Here is a 22935-nt window from a genome sequence, read left to right on the forward strand (position 1 = left end):
AAATTTTTATAAAAATATTTTGTTGAATGATATATACATATTTTTTAAAATTTTATATTAAAAATTTAAAAATATAAATACTTAAATCAATTAAAATTTTAATCCTAATCAAATTAAATAAATACCACTACACAAAAGTGTTTATTATTAACTAAGCAATCAGAGATTACGGTTTTGCATACCAAGGGCACATAAAATATCTTTTTTATCTTTAATTTTTGTCATAAAAAATATTTATTAATTAACTTGAATGTCGTTGTCTCATAGTTGGCCATGATTTGTCCATGATTTGCATCAGCCCAATTCACATTGGGCAATCGCATTATCAAATCAAATTCTATTCGTTGCTCATCTTAACTAAGCACATCGTTTAAAAAAATGGTACCACCCATTGTTATAACGGCATGCCATTAACGCCAAATGGCTACTTTGTTGGCACTATGAGATTCACATAGTTGGTTAGTTGTAGTTTGTAATAGTCAGCGTGTTTTTCCTTAAAATAGATAAAATGTGTTGAGATCAGTTATACTTTTTTTTTTAAATGAATATTGTGATATTGCCATGTGAAGAGTTATCTTCTTTTAGGTAATTTTCCTCGTGTCGTTACATGTTGGATGTGTCGTTACATGTTGGATTAGGTAAATTCATTTGCCTTGTTCTATTTAAAAAATGTCAAATGTATAAATTCACCCTTTAACATTTACTTTCTTTTATTGTGGTACTATCAACTTTACTTGGTTCGAATTACATCCCAAACCATCTTATATGGCGTAAATTCACCCTTCAACTTTTATCTTTTTTATTGGATAACTCTTGATTTTGTTTGATCCAAATTGTACCCATGAACGAACTAATTTCATTCTATATGAACTCTTGGCTAGTGTGACTCACAACATGTGATGTGCACTTTATTGGTAGAAAGTGATCGGTTATTAGCGTTAATGATGTAAATTTTATTTGTATTAAAAAATTCAAAATCAAAATAAGAGATAAATCTAATTTATTTATTTCCTTTTTCTTTTTTATTAAATGAGGTCTTTTTGTAACACCAAAACCAGAGAAATCAAGTAAATCCCCCACTCAATTCCTAATCCAATCACCACCTTCATTGTCATCATCGGAAGACAGAGTAGGAGCATAAGTAATATTATTTGATTGGATTATGTTAAGAAACTTCAAAAACAAAACGAAAATAGTGTCAAAGTTTGAATTATGTTCCTATTAACATAAACAATAGATTGTACTCTTATTATGGATATTTTCCGCACTGCTTTTTATGGGTTGAACTTGACCCAGTGGGCAGGGCCAATCTCCTGAAGTCTAATAGTCCCAAGGCCGAGCTCATTAAAATAAGGTCACACGTTGCCGAGACCCGAGCTCAGGCCGCAGAACTAAGGAGCTCTCAGTAATGCTTTCTGCTCGCTGGCCTAATCGTCTAGCTCGCATAACAACAAGACCTCAAAATAATCGGAGGCAGAGACCCACCTACTTTATCTAAGGCAAACCAGATCCCTGATAATGCGGAATCTACTCCCGATTTTATGGAATTGATAATGACATATTGTCTCCATAATATTATCCTATTATTTTGAATTTTATGTAAATTATAGACACCACACTCTATAAATAAGGGTCAAAAAATACTATTGAAAATGATGAGAAGGAGAATAATGATATACTATTATTATGCCGAAATAACCAGAGAATAGTTATGGAGTATGTATCGTTCTAGCCGAATCACATAAAAATTTCATTGCGTACTGATTGTCATTCGTTCCATTTGTTTCTCCTATTTGATATTGTGCTCATTTTTTCCATTGCGGTCCTACAAATCACGATCGACCAACTCTGAACGTCGAAAACTCTTGATCAAAATCTCAAGGTAATAGACCTCAAGTTATTGATATTTTACTCTTGGTAATAAAATAGTTTTGATAATGACTATATGAAAATCAATCTCTACTATATGGATTATATGTATGAGAAAATCAATCTTTAAATCTTCTTGAAGCAAAGTTATGAAAATTTATATAGGAGAAATGTTGAAGTGTGTTTTGATTCAAAATAAATATATTTTTGATAATCTCAACTTGTTTTCAAAAGAATCAAAATGAGGAGTTATTAAGTTTTAAATCTTTTCAAATTGATAGTCGACTATGTGGTTCATTCTGTTGACTATGCCTGAAAATAGTCGATTATACAAAAGGATAATCGACTATGCTGATTTGATCTGTCGACTATTTAAGGCTTATGTTGACTATTTTTCACTCTGTCAACTATCATGTAAAGATAGTCGACTATGGCTTTTCTTCTGTCGACTATGTTTGCACATGAAATTCAAAACCATCTTTATATTTTTGCATCTGTTGACTATGTCTTTGTGTCTGTCAAATATGAGAAATTTGTGTTAGAAGATAGTCGACTATACTTTTTTGTCTGTTGACTATGTCTTGGTTTATTTGAAAATATAGTCAACTATGCATTTTCTTCTGTCGACTATATCTTTTGCATAAAGCTTCGGCTAGTTTTTCAATCTCTAACGGTCACAAAACGACTAGTTTCGGGAAAAGATTTTGCAAAGCCTATAAATATAACTCAAGGATGATCAAGGGAAGACAAATGGATGGAAATGAGTTGATCTAGAAATTACAAATCATTTTAGTCGAGCTTACAGTGTTCTATGCTTTAATTTTCTCTCTTCAAGGCTTTGATTTTAACTTGCATTATTTTATTCAAGCCTTGTATCACTTTTGAGAGACATTGTAACTGAAAGATTCATCTGTTAGATTCTCTCCAATTGTATACTTCTTGTATTTCCTAGCTTGTGTAGCTAGAGGGCCTACTTAGTTTAAGTAGGAGATTGTATTTCCTAGTTTGTGTAGCTAGAGGGTCTACTTGTGTAAGTATGAGGTTTTAGTGAATTGGTTTAAAATCCTTAGTGAGAGCTAAGGTAGTGGATTAAGCTTGATTTAAGCCGAACCACTATAAATCATTTATCTCATTTATTCTTCTTGCTTTACATTTATTATTTCATATGTTCTATGTTTTAAATCACTAAAACCTCAATTGGGTAAAAAAGTTTTCAAATTCTATCAAGATTTTTAAAATATCCAATTCACCCCTCTCTTGGTGTGTGCCATAGCACCTCTCGTTCCAACAATTGGTATCAGAGCCTAACTCCTTGTTTCAAGGTCTAACAACTTAAGGAGAGATCCATAGCTCTTAAGGAAGGTTATCCTATTAATGTGGCACCTTATTTTGATGGCTTTTATTATGATTTTTGGAGGAAAAGAATTTGTATTTTCATGACATCCATAGACTGTTATTTGTGGTATATTATGGAAAAGGGTTTTGTTTCAAAACCAAGGATGGAATGGGATGATCGTGATAAAATGAATTTTTCTTTAAATATTAGAGCTATGAATATTTTACAACATGCCCTAAGTGATGATATTTATGGTAAAGTTTCTAAGTGCTCTAGTGCTAAAGAGATATTAAGTACTCTTGATTCATTATATCTCTCTGACAAATCTTGTGAGCATGTTGATGAAAATTTACAGGTTGAAAATTCATTGAATCATCAACAAAGAGAGAATGAAGAAAGCTCTAATCCTATCTCGTGTCTCATAGCTCAAGGAGAAGAGGAGCTAACCTCTACTTCTATTTATGTTATTGATAATAATGATGACAGTGAGAATGATTTTTCAAATGAAGAGTTATTGAATGCTTTGAATGATTTATATGAAAATTTTGAAAAGCTATGTTTGAAAAATAAAACTGTTCAAAAGAAATTAGATTTATTATCAAAAGAATTGAAAGTTTTAAAATCTAAGAATGAATATTTGATTACTTCCAATAAAAAAAATTTAAAGGAAAAAGTTTTGGAAGAGTTTGAATTGAAATTCTCGAACAGTGCATTAAATGAGAAATCCATTTTAAAATAAGAGATTTCAAATTCTTATGATCATAACAAAGGTGTTCAAAACTTTTATAGTCAAAGAGATAATGTCAAAAGCTCATCTTGTCACACCTCTCATGATGCTAAATGTTTTTACTGTTGCAAGAAATGCCACATTGCATTTTGTTGTCCTTTTAAAAGGAAAATATCCAGTGGTCCTAATTTGAAATGGATTCTTAAGGGAACTAAGGTATCTAATGTTTCTGATTTTAATCCTCAAAGATTCAATCATGTTTTGATACCTAAAAACTCTTATTTTAAGAGAAGTGTGCATAAGGATAAGAAGCAAACAATCGTCATAAAAAGGAAACAAAAATTCTCTATTTCACATCCTAGCTATTGGTATCATTTTAGAAGCAAAGGCTTTGAAAGAAATAATCCACATAAGTTTAAACAAATTTGGGTTCCTAAGGAGGAGTTCAATGCTAACAATAGTAAACCCAAAATGGTTGGGGCACCAAAGGCTTGTGGATAGTTACTTTTGCAGGTTGCTTATCATCCAAATGGGACTCAAAGTCAAATTTGTATGGATGTATCAAGCATGAAGAGAAAAGAAGGATGAAGGAGAAAATCATCTCCATTAAATTCTCATTTTACCAACAAAGAGTAAGAGATATTTAAATTTCATCTTTGGTGGTATATTTATTTCCCTAAACTCTCTGTGTTTATAAGTTTTGATGATCTTGAGTTATAAGTGTGGTTTTATGATTTTGTTGAAAACTTATATTGGTTTCTAAAATTAAGGGGGAGTTATAATGTTAAAATGATTTTCAAATTTTATGCTTTGATCAAGGGGGAGAACAAATCTTTTGATATAAGTATGCTTATCTTGGCAGTCTTGGATGTTTGCTTTCGAGTTTATGAAATATAGATAAATTTTGACATTTTACTCTTGCCAATGAATGTTTGCATCTGAATATATGCTTAAATTGATGAATGATTTCTATGAGGATTTGATTTAAGGGGGAGCCTCTTTTATTTATGCTCTCAGTATGTTTCAAAAAGGGGGAGTATTAATCTTTTTGATTTTGACAAAAAAGTGGGAGATAAAATGAATGAATTGATTTTCATATTTGTTTTTGTCATCATCAAAAAGGGGGAGATTGATATTTTACTCTTGGTAATAAAATAGTTTTGATAATGACTATATGAAAATCAATCTCTACTATATGGATTATATGTATGAGAAAATCAATCTTTAAATCTCCTTGAAGCAAAGTTATGAAAATTTATATAGGAGAAATGTTGAAGTGTGGTTGAGTGTGTTTTGATTTAAAATAAATATATTTTTGATAATCTCAACTTGCTTTCAAAAGAATCAAAATGAGGAATTGTTAAGTTTTAAATCTTTTCAAATGGATAGTCGACTATGTGGTTCATTCTGTTGACTATGCCTGAAAATAGTCGATTATGCATAAGGATAATCAATTATGCTGATTTGATCTGTCGACTATTTAAGCCTTCTGTTAACTATCATGTAAAGATAGTCGACTATAGCTTTTCTTCTATCGACTATGTTTGCACATGAAATTCAAAATCCTCTTTATATTTTTGCATCTGTCGACTATGTCTTTGTGTCTGTCGACTATACTTTTTTGTCTGTTGACTATATCTTGTTTTACTTGAAAATATAGTCAACTATGCATTTTCTTTTGTCGACTATATCATTTATAGAAAGCTTCCAACGGCTAGTTTTTCAATCTCTAACGGTCAGAAAACGGCTAGTTTTGGTCAAAGATTTTGGGAAGCCTATAAATACAACTCAAGGATGATCAAGGGAAGACAAATGGATGGAAATGAGTTGATCTAGAAATTAAAAATCATTTTAGTCGAGCTTATAGTGTTCTGTGCTTTAATTTTCTCTCTTCAAGGCTTTGATTTTAACTTGTATTATTTTATTCAAGCCTTGTATCACTTTTGAGAGATATTGTAACTAAGAGATTCATCTGTTAGATTCTCTCCAATTGTATACTTCTTGTATTTCATAGGTTGTGTAGCTAGAGAGCCTACTTAGTTTAAGTAGGAGGTTGTATTTCCTATCTTGTGTAACTAGAGGGTTTACTTGTGTAAGTATGAGGTTTTAGTTAGGGGTTACAATTCGTGTTGGCGGGTCGTAATCGTGTCGTGTCGAGACACACGTATAACACGTGTCAGGCTAACCCGAACACGACCCGTTTAATAATCATGTCAAATTCTTTAAATCCAAACACGACACGTTTATTAAACGTGTAACACGACACGACTCGTTTAACCTATTTAACTAAACGTGTCGTGTCATGTCATGTCATGTCTCCTGTTAACCTGTTTAACCCGTTTAATTTAAATGGGTCATGTTGTGTCACCTGTTAAACGTGTTATTTAATTTTAAACGTGTTATTTTGTGTATAATCGTGTTAACGTGTTCAGATTAACCCACTAACCCTTTTAATTAAACGTGTCATTTTGTATATAATCGTGTTAACGTGTTCGGGTCAACCCGTTAACACGTTTAATTAAACGTGTCATTTTGTGTCTAAACGGGTTAGACGAGTTGACCCGTCTAAGACACGAAAATAATCGTGTCATAAACGGGTTGACCCATTTATGACCCGAACCCGATTAACCCCAACCCTAACCCGCTTAACTCCGTGTCGTGTAATCGGGTCGTGTCCAAAATTGTCGACTCTAGTTTTAGTGAATTGGTTTAAAATCCTTAGTGGGATATAAGGTAGTAGATTAGTCTTGATTTAAGCCGAACCACTATAAATCTTTTGTCTCATTTATTCTTCTTGCTTTACATTTGTCATTTCATATGTTCTATATTTTAAATCACTAAAACCTCAATTGGGTCAAAAAGTTTTCAAGTTCTATCAAGATTTTTAAAATATCCAATTCACCCCTTTCTTGGTGTGTGCCATAACACCTCCCGTTCCAACAGTTATCAGAAATGAGAAAATATCAGTCGCAACTCTAAAATTAGTCAAGTATTCATATGGTATGAGATTGATTGGTTCAAGGGCGTAATTAGGGACCAATAAAAGTTGAGGGACACCCTAGGGGCATAGCTTAATGGTTAGGGTGAGTATAGATAAAGGCTTTTCGTCATCACATTTGCGGTGTGTCAGTGTTCGAATTTTGGTTATTCGATTCCCTGATTTACATTGCTAGAATCATGGGGTCGAGTAATGAGGGCATCCATGATTGAATGTCATCTAAAAAAATTTTAAGGTATCATGATTAAAAAAAAAAAATGAAAGCTAAGAGGCGAATTTTAGCTATATTGACTGGTTGGAGGTATAATTAGAACTAACTAATGTAGAGAATATTATAATAAAAAAAATATAAAAATTGAGGTGTGAATTTATGCATTTGACCGTTAAATAGAAAGAGAGGGGGGAAGAATTTCACTAAAAGTGGTCATATCCAAGCATACCGATCCATTTCTCACCATTTGTTCAGGCCTCAGCTTTAGCTCATATCTCATTCACCTTGCACAGGTCGCTCCAAATGCGACCCGCCATGCTATCCTCTGCTCTTCCTCTACCACTCTCCACCCCCTCCATCCCCCACACTCACCATCTTAACCAATCTTCCTTCTCACCGACATCAGCCTCTCAAATTCAACAATTGTGTTACGAAGACTACTCTAATCTCCACAACTCGCTCGACCCACCGAACCAGCCCCGAACCATTCGGTACCGCCTCAGCCAATTGTGCCGGGACGGCCAGCCCCACCTTGCCCGCCAACTGTTCGACGCAATTCCGAAGCCAAAAACAGTCATTTGGAACACAATCATAATCGGGTTTGTCTGCAATGGCTTGCCCCACGAAGCCCTGTTGTTCTATTCCCGCATGAGGTCAAACCCAGATACAGAATGCGATTTCTACACTTACTCTGCCGTTCTCAAAGCTTGTGCCGAGACCCGGCAGCTTAAGATAGGTAAAGCTGTGCATTGCCACGTGCTACGTTCTCATTTATCTCCCAGTAGAATTGTCGGCAATTCGCTCTTGAACATGTACTCCACATGTTTGAGCTCAATGGACAATGAAATGGGTTTGGATTATTGTGAAAATGATTTAGTGAGTAGAGTGTTCGATACAATGCGTAAACGAGATGTAATTGCTTGGAATACTATGATTTCCTGGTACGTGAGAACGAAAAGATTTATAGAAGCATTTAGGCATTTTTGGTTGATGATGAAAATGGGAATACGATTGACGGCCGTGACTTTTGTCAATGTCTTCCCTGCTGTTTCAGCTATGGGTAACATTAGGAGGGCGAATGTGCTGTATGGTTTGCTTCTTAAATTGGGAAGTGAATTTGCTAACGATCAGTTTGCATTGAGTTCGGCAATTTTCATGTATGCCGAGCTTGGTTGTCTTGAATTTGCTAGGAAGATCTTTGACCACAGTTCTGATAGAAATACAGAGGTGTGGAATACTATGATTGGTGGATATGTTCAGAACAATAGTCCAGTTGAAGCACTTCCTGTTTTTCTTGAAGCTCTAGAGTCAGAAGACACTGTTCTTGACGATGTGACTTTTCTGTCAGCTTTAACTGCAGCTTCACAGTTACAATGCTTAGATTTTGCTCAACAGCTCCATGCATATTTAATTAAGAATTCATCAGTGTCACGTGTGATCATACTAAATGCAATAGTTGCCCTGTATTCTAGGTGCAGTTTGGTAGAGATGTCCTTCAAAGTTTTTAGTAGAATGAGTGAAAGAGATACTGTTTCTTGGAATACCATGGTTTCAGCGTTTGTGCAGAATGGGTTTGATGATGAAGGGCTGATGCTTGTATATGAGATGAAGAAGCAAGGTTTCAAGGCTGATTCTGCAACTGTAACTGCCCTGCTTTCAGCGGCATCAAATATCAGGAACCAGGAAATTGGAAAACAAACCCATGGTTACATTATTCGGAACAAAATTCACTCTGAAGGAATGGAAAGTTATCTTATAGACATGTATGCTAAATGTGGTCTGATTGAGGCTGCTCAAAGACTATTTGGAAATTACTGCATGCATGGTAGAGATCAGGCCACATGGAATGCCATGATTGCTGGGAATACACAAAATGGGCTAATTGGGCAGGCTTTCAACATCTTTAGGCAGATGCACAAACAGAATGTAACACCTAATGCCGTAACCTTAGCATCGATTCTCCCTGCCTGCCATCCAGTGGGAAGTATGACTATAGGCAAGCAACTGCATGGCTTTGCCATTCGCAACTGGGTACACCAGAATATCTTTGTTAGCTCTGCTCTGGTAGACATGTACTCTAAATCAGGTGCAATAGCTTATGCAGAAAACGTGTTTTGCATGTCCCCTGAGAAAAATTCAGTTACATACACCAACATGATATTGGGCTATGGTCAACATGGGATTGGTGAAAAAGCTGTATCCCTCTTCCACTCAATGAAAGAATCTGGTATTAAACCCGATGCTGTTACCTTTGTTGCTGTCTTGTCTGCTTGCAGTTATGCTGGCTTGGTTGATGAAGGCCTTCGAATATTTGAGTCAATGGAGAAAGAACATGGGATTGGGCCCTCACTTGAGCACTATTGTTGTATTGCAGACATGTTGGGGAGAGTTGGGAGGGTAGTTGAGGCTTATGAGTTTGCTAAAGAATTGGGTGAAGAGGATAACATGGGAATTTGGGGATCCCTTCTTGCAGCCTGCAGAATTCATGGAGAATTTGAATTGGGAAAAGTTATTGCCAATAAGTTGCTTCAGATGGAGAGGGGAAAGAGCATGACAGGTTATCATGTTTTGCTGTCAAATATATATGCAGAGGAAGGGAACTGGGAGCATGTTAACAGACTGAGAAAAGGGATGCGAGAGAAGGGCTTGACAAAGGATATTGGCTGCAGTTGGATTGATATTGCTGGTCATGTAAACTGTTTTGTGTGTAGAGATCAAAATCATCCTCAATGCAATGAAATTTATGAAACATTGGAAGACTTGGCTGTGAAGATGAAAGATGCTGGTTATAGGCCTTCTTTTAATTACAACATAGGCTGGAGTTCTGACTTTGAGGAATAAATAGCAGTTGATTTTTTGTTCAGATGGCTTATGGATATACAATTGAGAGACTAATCAGACCATGTCATGAAGCCTTGGCTGAGTGGTGCTTCGGCTGTGTGATCTGATATAAACTGGATTATTTGATGACAGGATGAAGGCTTGGCTGAGTGGTGCTTGCTTTAATTGTTTGTCCAACATGATATTTATTGCCTTACTGAAAGCCTATATATCTGGTTTTGGAGAGAAAAAAAAATAAAAGGAGTCTGTAGACCTCACTTCTGTTGGTTTCTGGGATTGAACTTCTGGACCACATTGGTATTAGTTGCCACTGGATGCTATGTAATACCGTACATAGCTAAACAATTATGCTTCATTGATGTGGATGTCCTTTTATTAAATTTGGAGCAATGGGGTGTGAGCTAATCTGAACTCTCTTGAAGCACCTGAGTCAAACTCAAAGAAGTGTATTCCCATCTTGTCAGGTCAGTGCACAAAGCCTCTGTTCTCATTCAGCTTGTAGGTTCCATTCTTTTTAAGTGATCTGTTAATAGAAAATGTCTTCAGGCTACATTTTGTTTTCATGCATCCCCCCCCCCCCCCCCCCTCTCTTCTTTCTCTCCCATATTTGCGTCTTAGTGTCTATGCAAATGTCATAAGTAAAAATCTGAGGTCAACAAAACACAAACACAAGAGCTTTGAGAACTGCATTCTTTTACATGTTAGTTTATATTCAAGTCTTTACATGACCAATTAGGAAACATATAAAAGAACATTCTAAGATATTCTAAATATTCAAGATGATAAACTAAGAAATATTCCAATAATCTTGAGATATTCTAAGATTATGTTAACATCCCCCCTCAAACTCAAGAGGATGGAAGATCTACCAACTTGAGTTTGCAAACTCCTGAAAGCGCCCAGGTGAACAAGCCTTAGGGAAAATGTTAGTAGTTTGGTTTTTGAGAATTTTGTAGCAACAAGTTGAATAGCACCAGGAACAATGTGCTGGTCTGCTCATAAAAAACATAATTATGGCAATTTGAATGGCATTTCTATTATCATAGTGTTAGAAGATTGTGGAGCACCCATTTAACCACCATAACCAAGGAAGCTTATAAGCAGTATTAAGAATTGCATGACACTCGGCTTAACTACTGGATTATGAAGTAACTGATTGCTTCTTATTATGTAATGAGATGAGGGAATCAAAGAAGAAAAAGCAATAACCAATGGACCAATGGTAGAGTGTCTATCAGTAGGATTGTCAGCTAAATTGCCATCTAATTCTAAGTAAACTATGAGGACAAGAGACCAGTGAGTAGAAAAATGAAGACCATGAAATAAGGTTGCCTTTGACATAATGAAGAATATGCAAGACTGCAGTAAAATGAGTAGACCTAGAAGCAGACACAAATTGACTAACAGCGTGATCTGCATAAAGCTATGTTAGCTGGGTAAGTGTGAGATAAAATGAGATTTCCCATTAACTAACGATAAAGACTAGGATCATCAAGAGGCATACCATCCATTGGAGTGAATTTTACATTAGTCTCAATTGGAGTAGAAACAACTTTTACTGCTAGTAAAACCAGAATGGGACAAACGGTCTGTAGCACATTTAGCTTGAGAAAGATAGTAACCTGAACACTCTGACTAGACCTCTAGGCCAAGAAAATAAAATAAAGAGCCTAGAATTTTCATCCCCAACCGTTGATGAAGTGAGTGTTGCAAGTCTGTAATACCTTGAGCATCACTGCTAGTGATAATTATATCATCAACATAAAGCAAAAGAAAGATTTGACTTTAGGGTGAACAAATTGAGCATGGTCATGGGGGCAAGATTGAAAACCAAGTTTAATGACAATGGAGCTAAATTTAAATTATGAGTCTCATGGTGTTTGCTTGAGACCATATAATGCACATCGAGTACTACACACCTTATGTTGTGGATGAGAATATCCAGGTGGACCTTGTGTTGTGGCCACTGGTGAAAATGTTTTTCCACAATCAATCCCATACTCCTGAGTGAACCATTTGGCAACAAGTCACCCCTTATACCATTCTACTGAACCATTTGACTGGGTCTTAATTTTGTTGGCCCATCAACAACCAATGATAGATTTTTCAGGAGGCAAATTAACCAAGTCGCAAGTACAAAGTCTTTTCCAAAGCCCGCAATTCTTCCACTGCAGCTTGCTGCCAAAGAGAATTAGTACTAGCTACAAGTGTGATGTCTGTATAAAGGGACAATTGCAGAATAATAGTGGCAATCTTGAAAATGAAAAGGTGGATTATGAACTATTGTGGAGCAGAGGAAGAATGTTCCTCAGGTTGTGATGCAGAAGCTTGAGGTGTAAGAACTTCAGGAGGAGATACATCTAGAGAGGCTATCAGATGATCACTGATGGAGCTTGTACCTAAACTATAAGAGAATTCAATTAAAGAGGTAAAGATGGAGTTAGCTTGAAATAAATCAATATCAAGATTAGTGAAGAATGAAGGATGAGAAGAATTTAACCTGTGAAGGTTGAAAATTTCTGAGAACGTTTTATGTTCTCAAAAAAGAACATGATGAAACAGCCAAAGACATTTGATACCCTTTATGTTCAAGTTTTGTGCGTTCATAGTAGGAGGAAAACAGAACAAATGCATCCAAGGACACAGAATATTATAAATAGAGCCATGCAAGCATAGTATGGAGAAACATTATCAGTAGCAGGAGAAGGAACATTATTGATAGTATAGACAACAGTGAGAGCAGCTTCTTTGCAGAACCTGTCAGGACAAGCATTAGAGATAAGCAAAGCACAAACAATGCTGAGAATCTTTTGGCGTTTATGTTCAGCGTGTCCATTTTACTGAGGGTCCTGGCCAAGGACATTGAATGAATATACCTTGTTTAGCACAAGATTGAAGAAAGGCAGTCTTCCTATCTTTCTTGGCATTATCTGCACAATGAACTTTAAATGTTTTGGAAAATAGAGCTTGATCCATGACAACAAAGTCTGAATAGATTTGAGACAATTCATAATGAGTTTTGATACGATAAAGCCAAGTATAATGAGTATAATTATCAACAAAAATCACAAATTATTTAAATCCATACATGGTATGATTTAATATCTAAATCAAAGGGTTGAAGAAAAAGAGAATTACTATTATGCAAGGGTAAAGCATGATTCTTAACAGATTGACATGAAGTGCAATCAACATGTTCATTTTTAACAAAATCTTGAACATCACGAGAAAGCAAAGGATGTATTGAAGTTAAAGAGACATGACCAAGACATGAATGCCATAAGGTAGAAGAGGCATGACTGCACACTGAACAAGGTACTTGGAGGGAATATTTAGTGAAACAAGCTCAGACAGGCTACCAACCCAACAACTTGTTCCAAATATTTGTCATCTCTGAAAATCCTGCGCTTACAACTATAAAAAGAAAAGTGAATACCAAGTCCAAGTTCACACAATTGTCCAACAAATATGAGGTTTAGGGTGAGTTTTGGAACATTGAAACATATCATGCAACAATGATGTATTAGTGTCAATTTTAAAGATTTTCATTTGAGAATTATCAGCAGTATGAACAATGGGACTAGAAGAACCAGATTAAGAGGATTCATAGTGATAATAGCAATTGTATGATGAGAAGCAGAGGTGGAAGAATCGTCTGTAAAATAATGACTTGTAGCAACCAAACAGATATCAGAACTGAACAGCAAAGAAGAAGGTCAAGAAGCTGCCATACCGACAGAGTTTCCTTTGTCGGGACAGGGAGAAGTCGAACTTTTAGCACACAGAAGAATCTGTGTGCCCACATCACCTTCAACTTCGAGCAACAGAGATGCCAACCAGACAAACGAGCACACAAGAGTTGTGCTCACGGGATGAAACCAAACAGTAACATACGACACCTTCACCAATGGAGACTTGACGTCAACCAACAAGAGGGAGGAGGGCTTCATTGCGACTGATGTCGACCGGCAAGAGGGATAAGGTCGTCATTCTGATGTAGGTAAGATCTTCCAACTGGTGGATTAACCTGATTGTTTAATCGGGGAGGATTCAATCAAATAGAAAATGGATGACTCAGATTGTTTATTTTGGGAATTGGACGGCCAAGATGGTTCTGGTACCAAGTTAAAATCTGATATCAATAGAACACAAACACGAGAACATTGTGTGGAAAGGAACCGTATTCTATTTCATGTCAATTAAGGACTGTATACACAGGGGTTTATATACGAGTCTTTGCATGACCAATCAGGAAGATACGTACAAGAATATTCTAAGATATTATAATAAGTTGATATATTATTTATTCCAATAATCTTGAGATATTCTAAGATTATGTATAAACATCTTATAAGTCTTTCTAAAATATTCACTGGCCTTTCTTGAAGAGAATTGGATTTTGCATAGGTACTAGCTACATCTTGATACCCCCCGCCCCCTCCCTCTCTCTTAAACCTCCAGTGAAATTTTGCAAAGGTGGCTTTGAGTAAAAGATTTGTACAATTTAGGATCAAGGTAGTAGCTTTTTTTTGTCTCTTGACCTAACTGCAGGCAATTGATCCCGTTGGCTCAGTGGCTAAGTAGGACAAATGATTGCCGGCAACACAGTCAAAAGAGAACAACACCTATAGTTTTGTTCCGTTCTGGTAGAAACCCATGATTTTGTGAGACAAACTGATGCTGCACCTGCTTTCATGTCCGGGCTGGGTCCATGACAGTAACCAATTATATAGTGTTTTTCCCTCTGGGCTGGGTCCATGACAGTCCACTAACAGCATTTTTTTTTCTCAGCTTATGATAAGAATAAGGGTTCTGCTCTTTTGGATGCTGAAACTTTTAAATTCTAATACTTTGTTATCTGTGTGCCAGTTGCTTGTTCGTACAATTTCAAATTGCAATTAAATAAAGCAGGCATCAAGACCGAGGAAGAGTTAGCCGTTTGTTAGATGTCTTGCTGGCAACAAAGATACAGCTGATATTATACAACTGGGTATACATGTGAAATTATACTTCAATTGTCAGTTATGTTTAAGATATAGCCATGGGGCCATTGTGTTGATATATCTTTGATTTGGTCAACTTTAGAGTGTCAAACATGCTAAGATATGCATCCATGGGCTTGCACGAGTAAACAGCTAATCGGATAGATATGGTTTGACAAAGGCCCAATATATTGTGGATACATGTGTACAGAAGGTGCAAAAGGCTCAATAAAATGATCAGAAAGCACTTCAATTTTTGTCTTGAAAATTGATAATAATCCTCTATAATCCATTCTGTTTCAAGAGTATGCTTAATCCGGTTTCTCTTACATATATTTTGACATGATGATGGATAATATGACTTGTAAGTTAGAATTTATTTAACTGATTTTATATAAAATCAAAATTAAGTCTTCAATATATTTTTTGTATGGTGACAATTTATGCCCTAAATATGGAATTTGTTCTTCTGGATATGATTAAATCTTTGATTGGTTAAAGAAATGATTTTGGTACAGTTGTAATGCCATAGTGGAGATCGCACATGGCAATTGTCTGTAAAATTTCAACCTTTAACACTGCCAAAAAGAAAATTGTCACCAAATGGGAAAGCACCACTTGTAGGATTCCTCCATTTTCTGCCCCACAAATACAAAAAGACCAAATGAATATGTGGCCATGAGCATGTTACATCTCTCTCTCTCTCTCTCTCTCTCACTGTATATATATATATTTGCTCAATCCACCCACTTATGTTCTGTAATCATGGCTTCCATTTTTGAAGTCAAAACCTCAACCCCATCATGTCTTCTTCGTCCCCAAGCACTACCTTTCTCTCACAGTTCAATCACACTCACACCCACATCAAATGTGAACCATAGGAAACAGAGAGGAAAGCACAAGAAAGAAACAGTAGTTGGATTCATTGGCTCTTTAGAGCTGCTTGATTTTTCTTCTGTGGAATTCTTTTGCTCACTTGTATGGTCTTTTCACAAACTTGGGGCCGCTCGTATTTTACTTTTCGTTTTCGGTCTATTGTTTTAATTGTGATTGGTTACTTGTTTTTGTCCAAAAATTAAAAATAAACATTGAAAATTGAAGGCAAAAGGCTAAAGACTTTATCAAATGGTTGTTCTCTTTTGTAAATTTTGAAAAAAGGAAGTCAATGGCAGTTTAACTCTTCCTAGAGGATTCATGCTTATCCGGGCGTGGCATTTGACCCAATTTCTAAGTGGCAGTGGATCGGGTTTTGATTCCCTCTCACTTTCATCCTATTTTCTAACCCAACTAAGAATTAGAGAAAAAGGAAGAATCTTAAGCCATTTTAGATATGATTCCCAAAATTATTTATGGGTTTAATGAAACAAACTGACATGCAATTGCTAAATTAGTTTCATAAGCTCATCTTTAAAAACAAAACGTAGCTTTAAGAAACAATAAAAATATAATTTTATTATTTTTAAAAGTCACTTTATAAAAGATAAATACATCTCTTAGAGATCAAGATAACATAATCTAATTGTTAGATGATATGTCTTTCCTTTTACAATACGTCACGTGTCATCATATCTCTTTATATAATTAATATAAATATGGACTTTAGAGTGGACTGAGAAGTATGGACGAGACACTAATCAAGATTATACTCTTAATTTACATTACATGAAATAGTTAAGTGAAAATCATGGTCTGATCATCTTATATCAAACTATATAAACTCAATAATTCCGAAGATAAAAGAACCTAAGACTTTTATCTATTTACTATCACTGTCTCATGCTTGTTCTCTAAAATTTGAACACTATCTTGACAAAAGTTCCATGCCTGCAGAAGTTACAAGGCATCTACTAATCATTCACTAACAACAAACCCTTTTCCTAACCAACTTCCATGATTTTCATCATTAGAAAAAGGAAAAAAAAAATGCTGAATATGAACAAATAGGATTTTGGCCTATTTCAAGGTAGAATATATCTTTAATTAATTTTATTCGTTTGAATTCATGAGTCAACATTAATTGTTAGTGACTTTGTTTCTCATTTTAATGTGGTTGTTTTAGTTGTAGGGTAGGTGGCATCTCTCAAACAGGCAGCTAGCTGGAGCTATGGTATATATCCTTTCCTCCCTTTTCTTCATTTTCTTTCTTGTATAAACTTGATATATATGACACCAAGAAAGGTTATTAAAAGTCTGAAGTTATTTTCAAGGGTTTGTTAGAATTTTCTTCAAATGGGCTATTATTAATTAAAATTTTTGGTTGTAAAAAATGAATTGATTTCACTGATAAACCCACTTAAAATGATCTAATAGATTTTTAGACCTAAATCTATCTCAATATTTAATTATTCATGATATAAAAAAAAGAGTGTAGAAAATTTGTAAATTATTAAATCGCCCAATGATAGAATAATTAAAAAAATTCTAAAATTAGATCATTCTCTTTCATTTAGGACACGATTTTTTATGGGTTTGCCTTGTTGAGAATTATCATACAAATATTGAGCAGAGAGAGAAAACACTTAGTCAGAATACCAGAATTTTTTAACATTAACTCAATTTGTCAGTACCCACCAATAATTTGACTAAAAATAGATCTAGATGGCTATAGATCATAGCATTTATATTATCTCTTTTAATTGTGTGGTTCATTTTTAATATTACATAATAATAAATTATATCCGACAAGTTCGCATAATATATAAAGATATTTTTTAAGAAAGTCAACATTCAAATATTTTCAAGTGACTTCACACATAGATTATTATACATTTATTTGTTTGTGAGTTATCACGCATGTCTTATAAATTTATGAGTTATTACGTATGTCATATAAATTTACAAATTATACAGATAAAAAATAACGTTACACATTTTAATTTATATACAAATATATATATAATTAGAAAAACCTAGTTTCATTAGTACTTCTAGGTCTAGTTGTGTGGGTGTGTTGTGACATTTTATAACTTTCCGAGGTGCTAGGACTTAGTTCAATTGATCCCTAATTAGTGTCTTTTTATCTTGGGAAAGAGATTGCTCAAAGAGGGGGCATATTTTTATTATTATTATTTTTATTATTTCTCCACTTTTGGTTCTTTACAGCTTGTGTGAACATTAAGACATCGTAAATGGAGTTGGCATCTTAATCTTGTCCCAGGCATTCCGGGTCAAGTGGGGGCTTCATAATTAATATGTGGATCCAATACCTACCTTTCCTAATTATCACTCTACCCTTTTCCATTGTTTTAATTTATAGTTTGTATACACATTTATATATATATGATATAGAAAATACATAAAAGTAGCAATTAACAGTAACTGTCGTATTTTTTTTTTCTTTTTTAGAAATTTTTAATTTTATTCTAAGTCGGTTTTTCTTTTACTTTATCGAAAAATTCTCACCATTTTTTTATTTTATTTTATATATTTGCTGCATGATAATTTTTCAACAGAATTCATTAAAATTTTTGAAGAGTAACTAAATTGTAACGAAATTAAATATTTAAAAATTGTTATAAGACAAATTGAAGTACAAGAACTACTGCATTACAGAACGTAAAGTTAAAAGACCAAATATATTATATACCCCCGTGTATTATATACCTCATATAGATGCATATGTATAAATTTCATCTCTAAAGCCATCGAGTTAGTCATCAATTTGGACTTTTTGTTTTATGACTAGATAATTTTTTCAAAATACAATCTATCATTTAACTTAATCATATATAATAGGTATATGCATGAGATGCAAATAATGATTTTTTTAGGGATCGATGAAAAGTTATATTTGTTATTATTGGAGTGTATACTGAATATGTGTAACGACACACAAATAACCCACATCAAATAAATTAAAATACAAACCTTTGTGTGAGAAATCACTCTAGAGAAATTTATAAAGAGATTCAATCCATGTAGCCTTAAGAGTTTCTTTCATTCAATTAACTAGGAGATGTGTTCTTTTGAAACTAACAAGCAATGAAATGATAATTAGTAATCCACAAATGATAGAGAGGGAGGGTGGTTAGTTCGCTTTATAGGACATGGGACCCTCTTCTTTTTAAGTCAAGTCGTCTCCTTAATTGCACTTTTGGAACAATCCACAATGTTGGAACAATTTCACACTTTGGACCCATTCCTATCTTATAAGTAAAAGACAAATATGTTTATTGTTATTTATCGGTTAATTAATTTAATTAATGATTTGAATTGAAATATAATTGATATTGATGGGAGGGTGGTTAGTTTGCTTCAGTTTTTTAATGGTTCAAATAATGATTTGAATCGTGACGAGTCAATTCCAAAGTGACATGTTATCTTCTTATTAAGAGTGCCATGTCTCACTTTCTTTCCCTATTTCGTTGAAGAAATTACCCACTTCTCGAATACTTCTTTATCCAATCTAAGGATCAAGCCCAAGCTAATCATTATCAAGGATTTTGCTCGAGATTCATGAAAGACAAATCTTGCTAAGGATCTCGCTCATTAGTTGAGACGTCGGACCATATAAAATGTATGAACTAATTACTCTTGAACTTAATCATTATTCTGCTACTCGCTCTCTTAATATTAATTCCTGACTTGATCGTTGGAGCCCATTATGAAAAACAAAGGCCTCGCTCGTACAAGATTCTAACATTTGGTATTCTAGGGTCCTATTCTCAGCAACATCAGATATAGTTGATAGTTATTTGGGACTTGAAAAGTTTTTCATTTCTCAATAAGACCTATAGCATTATTTGAAGTTAAATCACATAATTGAAGCATCAATTCTAATATCGTTTGTGATACAATAGACTCTTAGTAGACTATTAATACGAGATTAAATCATAATATACATGTATATTTAGTTATTAATTGCTTTTATTGTTAACCCACTAAATCTTTAAAAACACCAATATATTTTTAGTTATGCTTTGGGAGATGATTTCTTGCACTTTCACCACCCTTAAATCTACAAGTCATGTGCAAAACTGATCCCAAAATTATGTGGAGGCAGGCTTTATTAGTGGACCACTCTTATTTGTTATCCAACTCAACAGTCAACTTTCCTCTCCGATTGGTTCAGTCACCAATTTTCAAAGATGGCACATCATGCATCATTAATAAGAATAGCATTTTCCTTTACTATTAGAAGTATGTGACAATGCCCCATATGGACAAGACTAAGTGGGAAATTATTTATATTAAGATATATCTCACTTTAAGTACCAATTCTCATTTTACAAATTTCTTTGGATAATTTTTTTTATTTATTGTACAAGAACGAGACTCTATGATAATTTAAACTATAAGAATTAGTGACTGTTCTTGTAACATCGTGACCTAAGAATATTTGTTTATTGTAAAAAAAATTATTAGTACAAGCACGATATTAAAGCATAAAAACATATACATGGTCGTATTATTAACATTTATGATTATACAGTAATTTTGGATCCCTAGGGATGGGAACTCCTCTTCCTTCATTGTCAAAGATTTGGGTGCAAATTGAAGCTCCATTTTACATGTTCCTATATTGTGTGGACCATATATTAGGTACATAGATGCTTCAGTTTACTTTTAGTAAAATGGATAATTTTGAATTTTAAGAATTTTTTATATTCATTTATCAACGAAAAGTCTTCTTATTTCATGGAATAAGGAAGAATCCTTTTAAAGGAGATCTAATTGTTGCCACCACCCCCTCTTCTTTGTCGGTAACACCATTGTCACTAACATGCTCTTTTATTATTGTATATAGCCAGAAATCACCACGATCTTTCATTTTTTTTTTAACAAATATAACAAAAAATAAATCTTAAATCTTAAACTCTAAACTCTAAACCATTTTTGTCTAATCAAATGTGACTTTAGGTCTTTACCCGATCCATTAAGTTAAGTTCCACAAGAAAAACAGATCTCTTACTTTTAATAATATCAAAATAATTTAACTTGTTGTTTTAGAAAAAAATAACTGTACTTAGAAAATAAAAATTATGCTTAATTAGACAGTGGTCTTCTAATATTTTTAATAACCCTAATTCCACTCTAATTTTCTAAATTAAACTTCAATTTAGTAGTGGGTTACTAATGTTTTCAATGGTGAGGCAGTTGTCAATAATAATTTAAGATGTAATTATCAGTGGCACTATCTAAAGTCTCAACAAATGAATCATCAACCCACCACTCAGCCTCTTAGTCTGTGGCTACTAATTTTTCCACAAAACATTGTCTCTTCAAGCTGTTTTATTTCATCTCTTTGATTACTTTTTTCACAAGTCACTTTCATCATATATATATATATATATATATCTTTTGATTTAATTCTCTAGCCAGAAAAAAGAAAAAAAAAAACACTTGTTCGAAGTGGATGCTATAAAAAGTAACTAATCCTTCGTGGCCACGTGTTTTCTTTTATTTAATAAGAGATAAGATAATCTTATTTGTAGAATTTGAGATTTATATCAATTTGGCCTAATAAATTCATCGTCTATCCAAGGTAACTTGACAAATTCACTACTAGTTAGAGATAACCAACCTTGAGAGTTTGCAGGCAGTTCGAGATAACTAGGCCTAAGATTATGGATATAATTTTGGCATGACAAATTCTTTGGGGGTAGCGTAGATAGTCCACCGCACATATTCAGGAATTTAAATTATCTCAAGATCGTGGGATCAAATTTGCCTCTTTGTAGTTGTTGATAATCTCTTTCTATTTGAAGGACTAGGCCTCAAGCTTCGATATGAGATTCATCCGTCCGTTTACTTAGGTCAAGGACATGTCGAGCTGTAAGTTTTAGAGAAGGTGGGACCGTCTCAGCCAAAGATTGCATTGATTAGGAACTTGTCAACTTTTCCATATTGGAAAAAAAAAAAAAATTGATATGACAACTTCCCATCCAACCTATAATAATTGAATATGAAAATCTTAAAAATAATTTTGAATATTCTACCTCTCTTCACCTATATAAAAGGGAAAATTCCATAGATAAATTATGGCACATGTTAAATGGTTAGATCACAATAAATTGAGATTCACATCAGTAGGTTGTGGGTTCGATTCCTAACCTTGCGTAATGAGGCAAAGTCTCCACCTACGATTTTCTTCTTATATCAAAATCGAGGGTAGAAGTAATAAGAGATCTCGAAAAGATATATAATAATCTCAGGACTCTATAAATAAACCATCTAACTTATAAATGTTTGTACCTTTGTCATTATTCTTATCTAACTCATAAGTGTTTTACTATACATTTGTCTTTCATTCTTAGCTTTAACGTAAAAGATTATATTAAAAGAATTAGACTCAATATTTTTCTTGCCATACTGATATGGAGACAAACCTTAATACTTTATCCCAACCATAATCTTCCAACTTCACAACAAACCTACTTTCCTTTAATTGTCCAATCTGATTGGCCTAATCAGGAAGACGAAGACAGGATGTCTCAGCAGACATAAAATATAATACACATAGAGAGACACTTTGCCCAACATGAAAACACATCATTAATTATTACATCCATGCTCAATTTTTAGGGTTCCTCTTGACATAATTTCACAGAAACAAATTGATGTTGGCACCTTAATTATAAAGGCATTCTCATACATTACCTTACATTTAACATCAAATTAATTTGACATCAATTATGCCATCACACCCAAATTTATGTTCAATCTATATTCTGAATTTTGTACTTTTTTTAATATTTCAATTACATGTTTGAATCTAATTTTTGAGTCAATTTAATCTTTATACTTTGATTTTTTTTTTCGTGTGATAATCTGAACTTTTCGTTATTTCGATTACACACCTGTATTTATTTGTATTTTTAATCAAAATCTGTTCGCATCAAAGCACAATGATTAAATTGACTCGAAATGCAAGTTCAGGGATATAATTGAAACAATGAAAAGTTCAGATTGTTACACGAAAGAATTATCACAATATATGAGTTAAATTAAGTTAAAAATACAGATTTAAAA

General features: G+C 33.8%; 2 protein-coding genes across 5 annotated transcripts; one reads left to right on the forward strand and one right to left on the reverse strand.

The window, feature by feature from the left end:
- The first annotated feature begins 7350 nt into the window (after nucleotides 1-7350).
- Nucleotides 7351-15249, forward strand: LOC127806811 (pentatricopeptide repeat-containing protein At3g22150, chloroplastic). 3 transcript variants are annotated; one of them, XM_052344334.1, is made up of 2 exons: nucleotides 7351-10446; nucleotides 14852-15249. In XM_052344334.1, the coding sequence occupies exon 1, from the start codon at nucleotides 7445-7447 to the stop codon at nucleotides 9980-9982; it is 2538 nt and encodes an 845-aa protein (XP_052200294.1). In that variant the 5' UTR covers nucleotides 7351-7444; the 3' UTR covers nucleotides 9983-10446; nucleotides 14852-15249. The 3 variants fall into 3 exon arrangements, with proteins under 3 accessions (XP_052200294.1, XP_052200297.1, XP_052200295.1); XM_052344337.1 differs by lacking the exon at nucleotides 14852-15249 and adding an exon at nucleotides 13670-13816; XM_052344335.1 differs by lacking the exon at nucleotides 14852-15249 and adding an exon at nucleotides 13549-13723.
- On the reverse strand, nucleotides 10589-13932 carry LOC127806812 (uncharacterized). 2 transcript variants are annotated; one of them, XM_052344339.1, is made up of 3 exons: nucleotides 13716-13932; nucleotides 12859-12912; nucleotides 10589-12160 (listed from the first exon to the last, which is right to left on the reverse strand). In XM_052344339.1, exons 1-3 carry the CDS (start codon nucleotides 13930-13932, stop codon nucleotides 12027-12029), a joined length of 405 nt encoding a protein of 134 aa, XP_052200299.1. In that variant the 3' UTR covers nucleotides 10589-12026. The 2 variants fall into 2 exon arrangements, with proteins under 2 accessions (XP_052200299.1, XP_052200298.1); XM_052344338.1 differs by having other exon boundaries at nucleotides 12859-12924.
- Nucleotides 15250-22935: the final 7686 nt, after the last annotated feature.

The sequence above is a fragment of the Diospyros lotus genome, chromosome 7 (assembly GCF_014633365.1).
Source record: "Diospyros lotus cultivar Yz01 chromosome 7, ASM1463336v1, whole genome shotgun sequence".
Classification (NCBI taxonomy): Eukaryota; Viridiplantae; Streptophyta; class Magnoliopsida; order Ericales; family Ebenaceae; genus Diospyros; species Diospyros lotus.

What these genes read in the sequence shown, in the direction of transcription:
- LOC127806811 (XM_052344334.1), top strand. Translation starts at nt 7,445, where the DNA reads ATGCGACCCGCCATGCTATCCTCTGCTCTTCCTCTACCACTCTCCACC.
- LOC127806812 (XM_052344338.1), bottom strand. Translation starts at nt 13,932, where the DNA reads ATGAAGCCCTCCTCCCTCTTGTTGGTTGACGTCAAGTCTCCATTGGTG. An exon ending in CGACAAAGGAAACTCTGTCG is followed by an intron (nt 12,925 to 13,715) that starts GTATGGCAGCTT and finishes AAACATTTAAAG; the next exon opens with TTCATTGTGCAGATAATGCC. An exon ending in TCAATCTTGTGCTAAACAAG is followed by an intron (nt 12,161 to 12,858) that starts GTATATTCATTC and finishes TCTCTTTGGCAG; the next exon opens with CAAGCTGCAGTGGAAGAATT.